Source organism: Pantherophis guttatus, chromosome 4 (genome assembly GCF_059756535.1).
Source record: "Pantherophis guttatus breed Tessera chromosome 4, ASM5975653v1, whole genome shotgun sequence".
In the NCBI taxonomy this organism is placed as follows: domain Eukaryota; kingdom Metazoa; phylum Chordata; class Lepidosauria; order Squamata; family Colubridae; genus Pantherophis; species Pantherophis guttatus.
Genome location: NC_142066.1, coordinates 125,574,397 through 125,587,011, shown reverse-complemented (window position 1 = coordinate 125,587,011; position 12,615 = coordinate 125,574,397). Strand labels below are relative to the sequence as shown.

The window sequence follows — 12,615 nt, the reverse complement described above, 5'->3', positions numbered from 1 at the left end:
AGGGGCAAGAGCAAATGAGTGAAGGCATGAGGGTGACTAGATGGCTGATGAGAGCAAAACACACAAAAAAGCAATCAGCTTGTCCATAACAAAAATCAAGATCAATCCAAACCGGTGTTAGGACTGGCAAACAGTAATAAAAGGCTAGTTAACCTTTCAAGAACTCTTCTATCCAGCATTTACAAAAAGGATACAGGAGCAAAGGGCTTTTATGGATGCACGTGAGAGGGGAGAGACCTTCTTTTAATCCATTTATATCTAAATAGAAATTCCTAAGAATTATGGTGCATGATACAAGAATAAAAAATAGATGCCAAAAATATAGCTTCTCCACCATTACTATAACTGCTTGTGGATTAACACACACCCAGCATTAAATTTTGAAATGGAAGACATCTAATAAAAGTTTCTGCAATAATAATTGTACACTTTTATGTACTTGTTATATAGATTACAACTAAAATACAGTAATAGCAAAAAAAAAATTGGATAAAGTTTATATTTGTTAAAGGGCCATTGTTATGTATTCAACAATTTATTAATGGATAACTGGTTGTCTATAATCTGATACTCCAGAAGATGAGTGAAGTTTAAATATTGAAGCCACGTGCATCAAATTAATTTGTATGAGTCTTTTAACAACCAATCAGTACCTCCCTTCTGACAGCATGCTAAACAGGTGAGAAAAATTCCCTTGAATTTATGTACACACATTCCCCAATAACGTGTCAAATTTACATTGATAAATACGTGTGTAAAACACACAGAGGGGTCCAGCATGGTCTGATACTGATCTAAAGAGATAATACACAGCATATTAAAATGGTCAGCTCAACAACAGCTGCTGTTTTCAATAAGCTCACAGCTGGGCCCTCCCCAACTCCCCGAAAACAGTGCCTCCACCATGCCAGACACATGCCTCATCCTTTGTTCCAACTGTCTACTGCTGAAGTTAAATATCATTCACTGATAATCAGCACCCCTCCCCCCACAGCTTGTTTGCAAACCTTCCCAGTTTCTTCTCCTTGTTGCTCAAGTTAAAGAACAGTGAATATAACGTAAATACTAGCACTGTCATTATCAGCAACCCCAAGAGTTTTCTCAACAAATTTTATTGCAATGCAATTTTGAAATTTAGCATCTGGCTCATCTCATTACATCCAGATTTATGAATATAATTCAGGGGATCCCCCAAAATCTTTATTCCTTCTATGATTTTTAAATGTGGTTCTTGAGATTACCCTAGATTATTATTTTATGATAATATACATACACAAAGGTTCACTACCACAGAATTTTAGCATAAATCAAGATCAGTAATTTTCAACATTTAGAATGATACTAAATAATCACAATTTCACCTACCAAATGATGGAGTTGGGTAAAATCTCTCTTCTACCTAACTTTGCATCATCTCCTGATTCTATGGTATACTTATCCAACTATCTTCCATGTGAGATGAGCTAGATTATCAAAGCATCAAATTTAGCTCTGTTGACAAGCAGGATCCACTATGCTAAATGCAACATGCCCCTCCCTCCAAATTAATAATATAATTAAGAGTCAATTAAACCCATTTGGATTTGTCAGTATCCTCAGTCAGGGCCAATACCATCTTCAGTAATACTGACCTCCATAACTATAGTACTTCCTTATCCAGTCATGTAAGATGATATTTGACTCATTATGATCTGAGCTCATGTTCTGAAGAATTTATCAGCTAATTAATAAATCCCAATGACACATCATAAAAGGTTGGTGCCAAGTCAGCAAGCGGATGTGCAATTGTAGTGCCATGAATGTCTATCGTCTATGTACAATTAAAACTCTTCATTCGTGTATTCTTTAAGTAGGTAATATGGTGCAGACGTACAGAATACATCCAAAATCTGGGACCCATGACTCCAAAGGGAATTAAATTTGGGGAAGTTGTGACTGCTTCAGTGCTGCTGGCCTGTTACTGCAATCATATGATGCTCCTTTTGAACATTCTGTGATAGTTTCAAAGGGAAGGGAAGGCAAGGAAATAACACTTTTTCTTTTCAAGGACACATGGGATGCTGAATTTAAGGTCCTTTAGATTCCAGAGCCCTGGAATGGTACTGAGTATTCCAGTTCCAGTAGCAGTACTACTAATAATGCCATGTGAGGATCCCATCCTTTACTACTATGTCTCAGCAGTTCTAAAGGTAATCATTCATTTCCAATACAATAATGGCTAACAGTAGCATCCAATCATGAAATAATACATGTTTTGGTCTGAGTATGGACATTTCTCCCAATTTATCAAAACACTTTTTTATTTTGTCAGCTCTGCCTGGTTTGCCTTGGCACATCACAGGCATCCTGCCATCAAAGGTTCAAAGGAGAGGGGGAGGATTGAAGGGCAATAAAGCTGTGTGGGTGTACACAATGAGAAATTGGAAGGGGGGAATGACAGGTTATACAGATCAGAGCAGCCAGATCTAGTTTGTACCAGCATCCCAAGGCCAGGTACCCTTAGAAAATATGCAGATTATTCCCAAACATCTCAGTGTTTTCAAAATATTCCCACTCCAGCTGGTGGAAAATGGACTCGTCACGGGGAGAGGGATGGCTGCGGGCGAACCTTTTTGTATCTTTTGAGCACAGGAAAAACTCAGAGCTAGTCTGACTTTATTGCAACCAACACCTTTAGTAAAAGAATCTTTTGCTTTAATCAAATGGAGTTGAGGGTCTTTCTTTCCTAAGGGATCAGATTGGGGCAGGACTAACATATTTGTAGAATCAAACAAGGAAACTCTTTCATTTCTAAGCTTTATTTTGACATGCTAAACCCCTTTAGCTACAACTCAGGTTTGAGTTGTATGAGTTGAGTTTGCCAAATGATGCAAACGTATGAAATGAGGAACATAAAATGTACAGTATGGCCAGATAGGCATAAGTTACTCTCCTGGTTTTTTTAATATTTAAAATAGTATTTTGTTAGGGATAAGTATTAAGTTGTTTGCTTGGACGTACAATCTGCTCTCTTAAAAGCTGGATGCCCCTGGCATATTTGGGGAGGGGATTGGATTTATCATGGGTGGGAATAGAAGACAAAGATCTCACTGAGTCTTTTTCACTACAAATCAGCCCCCCAAAATTCCAAATCATGTTTTCCCCCCATTGGTGGGGAGATTTTGAAGGTGGGAAAGAAAAGCCCACTACTCCTTTCCCACCCTTATTTTTATAAAGGTCCATGAAGCCTAGGAGTTGCCAGTCCCTTCACTGGATGAATAATTGCTGTTTGTATTTGCAATATCTATTTCATAACCCAACTATTTTAAATATTTCAATGGTCAACTATAAATCTTGTAGCAGATTATGGAAGATATTCTCATGCATACTTATCCAAAACAAACATTGAATACATGAATATATTAACATAAAATATCAGTACCAATATCAGGCCAAAATCAGTCAAGACCTTCACCATATGATAAGCATCTTTTAGATTCTATAACATGCATCATCACCTAAAATGCTGATAATTTCTAGTCACATCCTATAATTCTTCACTGTGCTTCTTTTAAAAGCATGAGCACTCAATTATCTGAAGAAGGGCTGACATGTAGGAGAGGCTAGAGTAATGTCCAAAGCTTGCAAGAACACTAAATTTGATTTTTTTAAACAAAAAATAAGTGTAATATAAATTAATATAATTACTTCCCACAAGCTTATTAATCTTTTCCTTCTGCCATATTAAAAAATACAATATCAGGGGAGGGTTATATCTAAAGTTTTGGGGGTCTTAAATTGTGGACTTTGCTTAGAGTGAGATGTTGGTTCAACAAGGCAGTTTGGTATTTTGGAAACCTGATACAAGGAAGTGCATTATTGAATTGTACTGCTTAACTTAATGAGGTCAGTTTTATACCGTATGCTGTATACGCTGTTCTTGACTATTTTCTTAGTATGTTGCTACAAAAGACCATCTTGAAGTCATAAAATAAGGGACTTAATATTCACATGGTTGACATAGATGTACTTTATAATGAGATGCAGTGGTGGGTTTCAAAATTTTTTATTACCGGTTCTATGGGTGTGGCTTGGTGGGCGTGGCATGGCTTGGCAGGGGAAGGATACTGTAAAATCTCCATTCCCACCCCACTCCAGGGGAAGGATACTGCAAAATCCCCATTTTCTCCCAATCAGCTGGGACTCGGGAGACAGAGAATAGATGGGGGTGGGGCCGGTCAGAGGTGGTATTTTGAAATTTTGAACTACTCAAAATTTCTGCTACTAGTTCTCCAGAAGTGGTCAGAACCTGCTGAAACCCACCTCTGATGAGATGTGAATAAAATTCTTCAAGCTGGGGAAAGTTTTGCACTTTTTTCCCATTCCAAGTTTGGCAAGGATTACAGGTAATCCTCAATTTATTACCACAATCTAGGGACAGGATTGTTGTTATAAATTGGTGTGATTATAAAGTGAGATGTTGTGTGACCATGCAACTATGACAGCAATCTCAGCACTCCCTGCTACAGTCAATTCCTGAGAATTGCAGGTCATTAAAAGAGCATCCAATCCAATCCAAGCTATTCCAAGTTTAGTCCCTCCCACTCTAAGCCTCAGTAAAGGAAAGGATGGCCTCCAACTTCTCTCATTCGCTTATCGCCCTATCTCTGCTCTTTAGCTGCCTTGCACCTTGCCTTGTGGAGCAGAAAGCAGCTGCAAAAATGTGCAGCTCTGGAGCTGCTTGCCAGGCCCCTGGGAAGCCTCAGTTGCGCCAGCAAATGTTGCACCCAGTAGTCCCCAGTAGCATTTATTCACCTAGTTGTCTTCTTTCCCAGTTAACCACATCATTTGCATTTTGTGCCCATCCACCAGGGCTGAAGTGGACGTGCTTTTTGGACCCAGCCTGAAGCAGAGACCTTTCTGACCCATCTCCTCTTGTTTTTTATATCCGGCTCTCTGATGCTTCATAATGCTACACCGTCTTCATAAAGATGCACTATCTTTATAAAAGTTTTCCAAAGACAGCACAGCATTCTGAAAGCTCAGGGAGCTATGTGTAGAAAAGATGTTAGATAAGATGGATCCAAGAAAGCAAGACAAAGAAGTGCTTCTGGTTTGGCTGTGGTGGTTGGGTGCAAAAAATGAAAGACTGGTTCAAGGAATTGGGAGAGGAGGCAGATGAGTGAATGAATACTTGCTGGCATTTACTGGGCTTTGTTGGTATGCTGCCTGGCAGGCTGGAGAACTATGTATAGGAAGCCAGAGAAGTTGGGGCATCCAAAGTGGGATGGTGACCTCAGGTCCAAAAAAGAAACAGCAAAGGTAGTGAGGCACTTCTGTTTCAGCCATGGTAGCTGGACACAGAAAGCAAAAAAATTGATGTGGGAATAGGGAGAGAAGGCAACCGGACAAATACTTGTGAGGTGGGTAGTGGGCAGCTGAGGTTTCCCAAGTGTTATGAGCAGATATAGAGTCAGGCAATTCTTGGGCTGCTTGCCACCCCACAAGGTAGGACAGTGATGGCAAACCTTTTAGAGACCAAGTGCCCAAACTGCAACCCAAAACTCACTTATTTATCGCAAAGTGCCAACACGGCAATTTAACCTGAATAATGAAGTTTTACTACATAAAATAATGATAAACAACACAGAGTTCACCCAATTGTTCTAAGAAAAACGTGATAATGAACTTTTATGTCCCTTCATTTTTTTCTGCTTTTGAAATATTACATTTAGCAACAATAAAAAAGAAAAATTTTTGTAATATCATTTTCTCTTTCCCTCCCCCTTTCCCCCTCTCTCTCTTTCCCTCCCCGCTCTCTCTATCTTTCCCTCCTTTTCTCTCTTTCCCTGTCTTTCTCTCTTTCCCTACCCCCTCTTTTTCTCTTTCCCTCCATTTTTCTGTCCCTCCCACTCTCTTTCCCCCTCTCTCCTTCCCTCCCCCTTTCTCTCTCTCTGTCTTTCTCTCTTTCCCTTCCTCCTTTTCTCTCTGCCTCTCTCTGTTTCTATATATATATATATATTTCCTTCTCTCTCTCTTTCTCTCTCTCTCTCTGTGTCCCATCCATCCATCCATCCATCCATCCATCCATCCATCCACCCACCCATCCATCCATCCACCCAGGGATGAAATCCAGCAGGTTCTGGACAACCGGTAGCAGAAATTTTGAGCAGTTTGGAGAACCGGTAGCGGAAATTTTGAGTAGTTCAGAGAACTGATAAATACCATCTCTGGCTGGCCCCAGAGTGGGGTGGGAATGGAGATTTTGCAATATCCTTCTCCCAGGAGTGAGGAGGAAATGGGGATTTTGCAGTATCCTTCTCCTGGATTGGGGTGGGAATGGAAATTTTGCACTATCCTTCCCTGCCACAGCGACCAAGCCACGCCCACCAAGCCACACCATGCCCACCAAGCCACGCCCACAGAACTGGTAGTAAAAAAATTTGGATTTTACCACTGCATGCATGCATCCATCCATCCATCCATCCATCCATCCATCGATCTATCCATACTCTCCTGTCCAGCTTCATGTTGTTCTGTCCCCGTCCCACACACGCACCCCCACAGACGGCCCGGAGTTAATAAGCCACACGACAAAGTCTTTGAAGATAAAGCTGGCAGCAACTCAGTGGTTAGCTGACAATTCAGACTTTACTCACACAAAACAAAGATTAGACTGCAAGCATTCCGATAAAGCAGGCAAAGTTTCAGCAATACAAGGATTAGTCCAAATGCAGTCCGACAAGGCAGGCAGAAGTCCAGTAATGCAGAGATCATGGATTATTTCTAGTTTTTGCTCGTCACAAACTGAACCGGCCACCACACCCACATTTATACCCTGTTGGGTGTGGTCCAGTGACTCAGCTAATCTCTGGCATGCCTTCCCCTCTGCTGCGCATGCTTCTCCCTACGTCGCTGTCGAGGATCCAGCCAGCACTTATCTCCTTCGTCACTGTCCACCTGTGGCTGCGGGGACGTGCTTGGCTCTGGGACTATCTCTTGGCCTTCGGTGTCCTCCGGAGGCATCGCCAGAGAGGAGGGTCCTGGAGAGGGAGGCCTTGCCAATTCCTCTCCCTCACTCTCAGAGTCAGCATCTGTCGATAGCCCAGGCTCAGGCAACAGAGCCACAACACGTGTCGTGTGAATCCAAACACTTGCGCTGTGGTGGAGGAATGGAGGCTGGCAGGCAAAGCCAAGCGTTAGAGATCCATACAAAATAAGGCAACTCCAACCTGGATCCTGTTGAGGAGACCCCCTTTCCTCTCCCTCTCTCCCCCCATGGCAGGAGCCCAGGCAGTCTTAGCGCAGCTCCCTCCTCGGAGGCAACCAGGTCTGGGAGGCACTGGTGTGGAGCCCCACCTCTGGCCAGCGAGAGTGGAGCAAGTAGGGCAATCACTTCCCCTGCCGCTGCTGTGGCACTGGCACTGGCCAGGGGCTGAACATTTGGAGCCACGCTCAGCAGAGTTTGCAAGTGGATTTGGTGGGGCCACTTAGTGGGGATACCCTGGCCCATTTTGTTCACTTCAGCAGAGGGTGGGAACACAGAAGGCAGAGGAAATCCGTGCCTCTCGGTGTTCAGCCCTCAAAGATTTCTTTGGGGCAACTTTTTCTGCTTTTGAAACATTACGCTTAGCAATAATAAAATAGAAAAACTTTTGTAATATGATTTCTCTTTCCCTCCCTCCCTCCCTCCCTCCCTCCCTCCCTCCCTCCCTCTTTCTCTGCCTCTCTCTCTCTCTCTCTCTCTCTCTCTTTCTCTCTCTCTTTCCCTTCCATCTCTCTTTCTCTCTGTGTCTCTTTTCCTCCCTTTCTCTCTCTCTCTCTGCCTCCCTCTGTTTCTCTCTCACACCACCCCCATGGGGGGAAGGAACCCCTGAACTGGTGGTGCTGGGTGGTGGGAATGACATCCAAATGCCAACAAGCCCAGGAACAGCTTGCCCATGCTCAGCTCACTGGCATGGAGGTGGGGCATCTCAACACAGGCAGCTCTGCAGGAAAAGAAATTGGTCGCATTGTGGCTCTGCGTCATAATGGGCTTCAGGAGGATGGGATCCCATCTCCCCCATTGTGAAGCGCACAAGTGAAAAAGTTCACTCAATCAACTCCAACTTCGCGAGATCTTTTTCTTTCATGAGAAGTTGGAATTGATTGAGTGAAATGCGATGGAGAACCACGATTGGAGTTGAGCTGGGGTGACTGCGCACGTGCCCACAGAGAAGGTTCTGTGTGCCATGTCTGGCATGCGTGCCATAGGTTCACCATCATGGAGATAGGATATGGGGAGCCCCAATCACCATAGATGGAAAGAAGATAGATGGGAGGGGGGTTAAAGTCCTTCTGTTGTTGTTGTAAGTATGGGTGGGCAGCTAAGTGCTCAAATTTTGATCACATGACCATGTAGATACTGCAATGGCCATAACTTCAGGCATAGATTTTAAGTCCCTTTTTTTTTCAGCACCATCATAACTTCGAACAGCCACTGAACAAACAGTTATAAGTTGAGGGCTACCTACATAGATGGTCAGTATCCAGGTATGGATGTAGGCTTTAGTGCTTCATTTTCATAAAATCCCAAAGATCAATCTTCTAGCAGTTGACATAGAGCTATGCAGATTGAATAATCAGAACATGAAAATGCATACAAGGAAAATTTTACAAAAATCTATAGTGGGAAGCCGGGAACAGTAGGAAAATAATTCCTACTTCCAATAATTTACAAAAGTTGTGCAGAACAGAAATAAGGATTTATAACTGAAATATTAATTACTTTCTTTTCCCAAATGTTTCTTTGCTCTCTAAAGAAGCAAAATGTATATTGCAAAACACTTTACTTATTCCATGACATATTGCAATATGGATAACAATTATTACTGGAATAAACTAAACTACAGTATGACTATCAATATTTATCAATTTATTATATTTAGTATCAGCCACTGATTTTTTAAAAAAAAATAGTTTAAAAATTGCAAGGAAAGGAAAACATTTATTCCACAGAATGGTTGTGCAAACAAAGAATCAATGCTCCTTTAAAATTCACAGGTGTTAGACGTATGGCTTTGGAACTCTACAAAAGTAGATATAACTAGCTATGTACATTTCATGAAGTGTTAATCTGTGATACTTGACTTTGATGGACAGTAGACATTCTCTTGGATTAATCAATAATGCAATAAATGAAAATAATGCAATGTCCCTTTTACATTTGTACTGTGGTTACATTTTTACATTTGTACTGTGGTTGCTAGATCATTGATTTTTCAAAATCCAGACTCCTCTCCAAAAAAATCTTTCACCCACCCACCCACTCCAAAGAAATCTTACACCTACCCACTCCTTTTCAAATTTCTTACTGGGAAAGCCTGACTTCTATTGAAGCAGATTCATCTTCATTCTCTTCTTTGAACAGCTGGATAGATGTAACCATTAAACTGCAAGGTATTGTTTTAACTGTATATTTAACTGTCTCTTTGTCCCTTAAATAACAAGACACACATGCACACACATATTGTACACAGTTTGGCAAACCTTTGTATAATTTCAAATAGCATAGCTCTATATAGCTCTATTGCGAATAAGTCCTTCCAAATACAATGGTTTTTCTTCTCAATAAGCAGACAATATATGACTATTTTCACTGCTGCTGCTAAATTTTAAGAACAGATCTTCTGAAAAAGTACCACTATCTTTCAGTTTACTTTTTTAAAAAACTCTAGGAGACAGTAGCTGATTTTTATTTTTTATTTTTTTTGCAAGTCTGCTGATTGTTTGAATGTTAAGGTCTGCACTCAGCTGGTGTGTTTTGAGACACAAAGTAGTTTATATGATTTTAAGAGACATATCATTTGCTGGCATTTAAAAAGTAATACATTCATGCAGCAGATTCATATGTATAAAAACACTGATATTTACTAAAAAGTTGAGAGCTAGAAAAGAGTTCACTGTCTAAAATCAGATGCATTATTACTCCAGAAAAATCATCTGCCTGGTTTGATATTAAATCCACTTATCTTATTTTTGCCATGAACATTTTTCAGTTATGAAATGTGGGCAGCTTTAGGGATTATTTCTTTCAATCCATCATCAGTTTCTGCACATGGCATATCCTATCCCCACCTAACTTTAAAGAATCCACAACTCCTAAAACACAAAGACTTCAAACCACATCTCAAATGCATGCAATTTTCCTGACTCCTCTTTGTGGTGTTTTTGGGACATTCTTATGGTGCCCACAATTGTTGGCTGTGATCCCATTTTCCCCTTGCTTCCCAAGCATTCCATGGTCCCTCTCTTTCTATAAGATTATAGAAACAACGGACCTTTAAACAGCCTGTTATCTTGCCAGGAGAAATGCATAAGCGGATACCCCCAGGAATAACCCAAAGGACAACGCACACACTTCCCCGATTCACTTACCTGTCTTCCACAAATACACTGAAGTTTCCAATTCACTTTGTGCTGTAGCGACCCAGATCGCAAACCAGAGAAGTGCAAGGACCTCCAGGCACTTGCTTGAGTGAGCTGAGACCACCACACCACCAAGGAAAGCTATATACTGCTCTGCCATCTCCATGCCTGCCAGGAGCCTGCTCACTCTTCAAACCAGCAGCACAATAGAGAACCCTTGCCTGAAGGGTTTCTCCCACCCGCCCCTCTGGTCGGGGATTTCTTCAGAGGGCAGGGAGACTGGAAATGGCTTTCCAGCTATTGTACATTTCAGTTGGAAAGGAAGAAAACTGTTTAAGACTTGGGAACAATAGAGCTCTTGCTTGCTGCTGCTGCTGCTGCTGCTGCTGCTGCTGCTGCTGCTGCCACCACTGGAGCTGCAGCTGCTGGTCCTGTGGTTTTACTTCACTCACCCCCATTCAGTGGTTACTAGCAGTTTCCATCAGCTGAGAGCGAGGGAGAGACAGCTGTCCACAGGGGGCTTCAGCTGACTGAGCAGGTTCTCTTGGTCTTTGAGGCCACAGCAGTCATTTACACCAGCTGGAGAGAGAAAGGGGATGTGGAGGGAAGGGGAGGGGAGGGGAGAAGAGGAGAAAGGAGGGGGAGAACAAACACCAATAACCAAATGCTGCAATCACAAGGATTCAACCCTCTCTGGTGCATCCTCAGAAGAACAATCCATCACCAGTATGTATTATTGAGCAAGTGTGAACAACTGATAAACCCCAGTGATTTCCCTCCTCTGTTAAAGCAAGTTGCCAGCAGGCTAACTCACACTTAGTTCTATCCACGCGAGCATAGTCAAAATGTAACAGCAAAGACAAACATCATTAAAAAAAATTTTTTTTGTGAAAACTGCTTGTAGATCATTTTGATCCCTGATGCCCACGAAAGATTAATAGACCTCCATGGTAATGCAGCTCCTTTGATGTCTCTTTATTTCTGAGCAAGCAAATAAATACAGCCAATACCTGTAAAAAAAAAAAAAACCCACAACCTTATGCCCAATATTTTACAGTTGTTTTATACCTCCCCTTCTCATGTTGAATGCGAAGAAGGAATGGCTGAAATAATCTTGTTGAGGGGGAAGGGGGAAGGGGGGACAGTGGGAAGGGGGATTACAGGCATTTTAAGTCATCTTGTAAGAGTATATCTTTGACAGGCAGCAGATCTAACATTATTACTTGTCAAAAGTGCTTTCCTGACAATGTGTGGGAGCGCATGTTAGATTCTCATCTCTGCTGCCAGCCTGAATAATTTATTTGTTCACAAAATATAAACCGCTAGTCAAGTCATACTGATTTTGAGGTGCAATCCCCATGGAAAGGCTGTTTGCAAAGCATAAAATTAAGGGGCACTGAAGATGTTCCTGATCTCAGTAGAGAATACTGGGCTTGACAAAGAACACAGGATGGGGCAAAAAGACAGCAACGGTCGGACTTTATGTTAAGCAGAAGGCATTATTTTAAATTCACCCCAATGAACTGGAACAAAAGGCAGGGCTGCCTGGTGTTCTGCAGAACCAGAAATGAAAAGACACAGAATAGCTCTGAGAAAAGCTATTGTAAGACTTTACAAGGAAAAAAAAATCTAGTGGAAAGGCCCTATTCTAGTAGCAGAGCAACCAAAAAGGTCTAAAAAATGAGGATGCAATTGTTGAAAAAGACAAGCTTCAGCAAGTATCTCTTGGGAAAGCTGTCATTTTTCAGAAGCTTCGTAGCCTCACCCATTTTCCCAAGTGCTGGACTTAAAAACAGCTCCGATCAAATAATTCCCAGGTTTTATCTGTTTAAATATTCTGACATCAGAGCAAATTAGCAATGTGAAGGCTGCAAATTTGTCTTTGTTTACTTTCTACTCTAGTCTGCCTCTAAGAGGGAATTAAAGGCTCAGGATGACCTGGTGCAGTGAGGCTGTGATTAAGAGAGGTAAGCAAGGGTAGATTACTGCTCCTCAGCTGTGGAAAAAAGCAGCAGCAGTCAGGAGATTATCCGATATACAGAAAATCTGAGTTCAACAAATGTATAGCATTCTGATGGAGGTCACAAAGGATCAGAGAGTATAACAGAGCTACCAGATATGGGCTGCAGAAATCCAGATGACCACCAGATGGCAACAGTTTCAGAACCTTCCAGTTACTGCCATCTTGTGATTGTCTGAATTTCTGCAGTCCAGACATGGTAGCCCTAA

The 12,615-nt window shown here is 41.7% G+C and overlaps 1 protein-coding gene across 8 annotated transcripts in view; it reads right to left on the bottom strand.

Annotated features, from left to right (window-relative positions):
* The window catches only part of THSD7A (thrombospondin type 1 domain containing 7A), a 308,047-nt gene that overhangs the window by 224,444 nt on the left and 70,988 nt on the right, over positions 1-12,615 (bottom strand). For all 8 annotated transcript variants that reach the window (XM_060685655.2, XM_060685658.2, XM_034401949.3 and 5 more), the window contains one exon: positions 10,396-10,965. In XM_060685655.2, coding sequence (XP_060541638.1) covers positions 10,396-10,552 — 157 coding nt within the window. In that variant the 5' untranslated portion in view covers positions 10,553-10,965. The remainder of the gene's footprint in view (positions 1-10,395; positions 10,966-12,615) is intronic.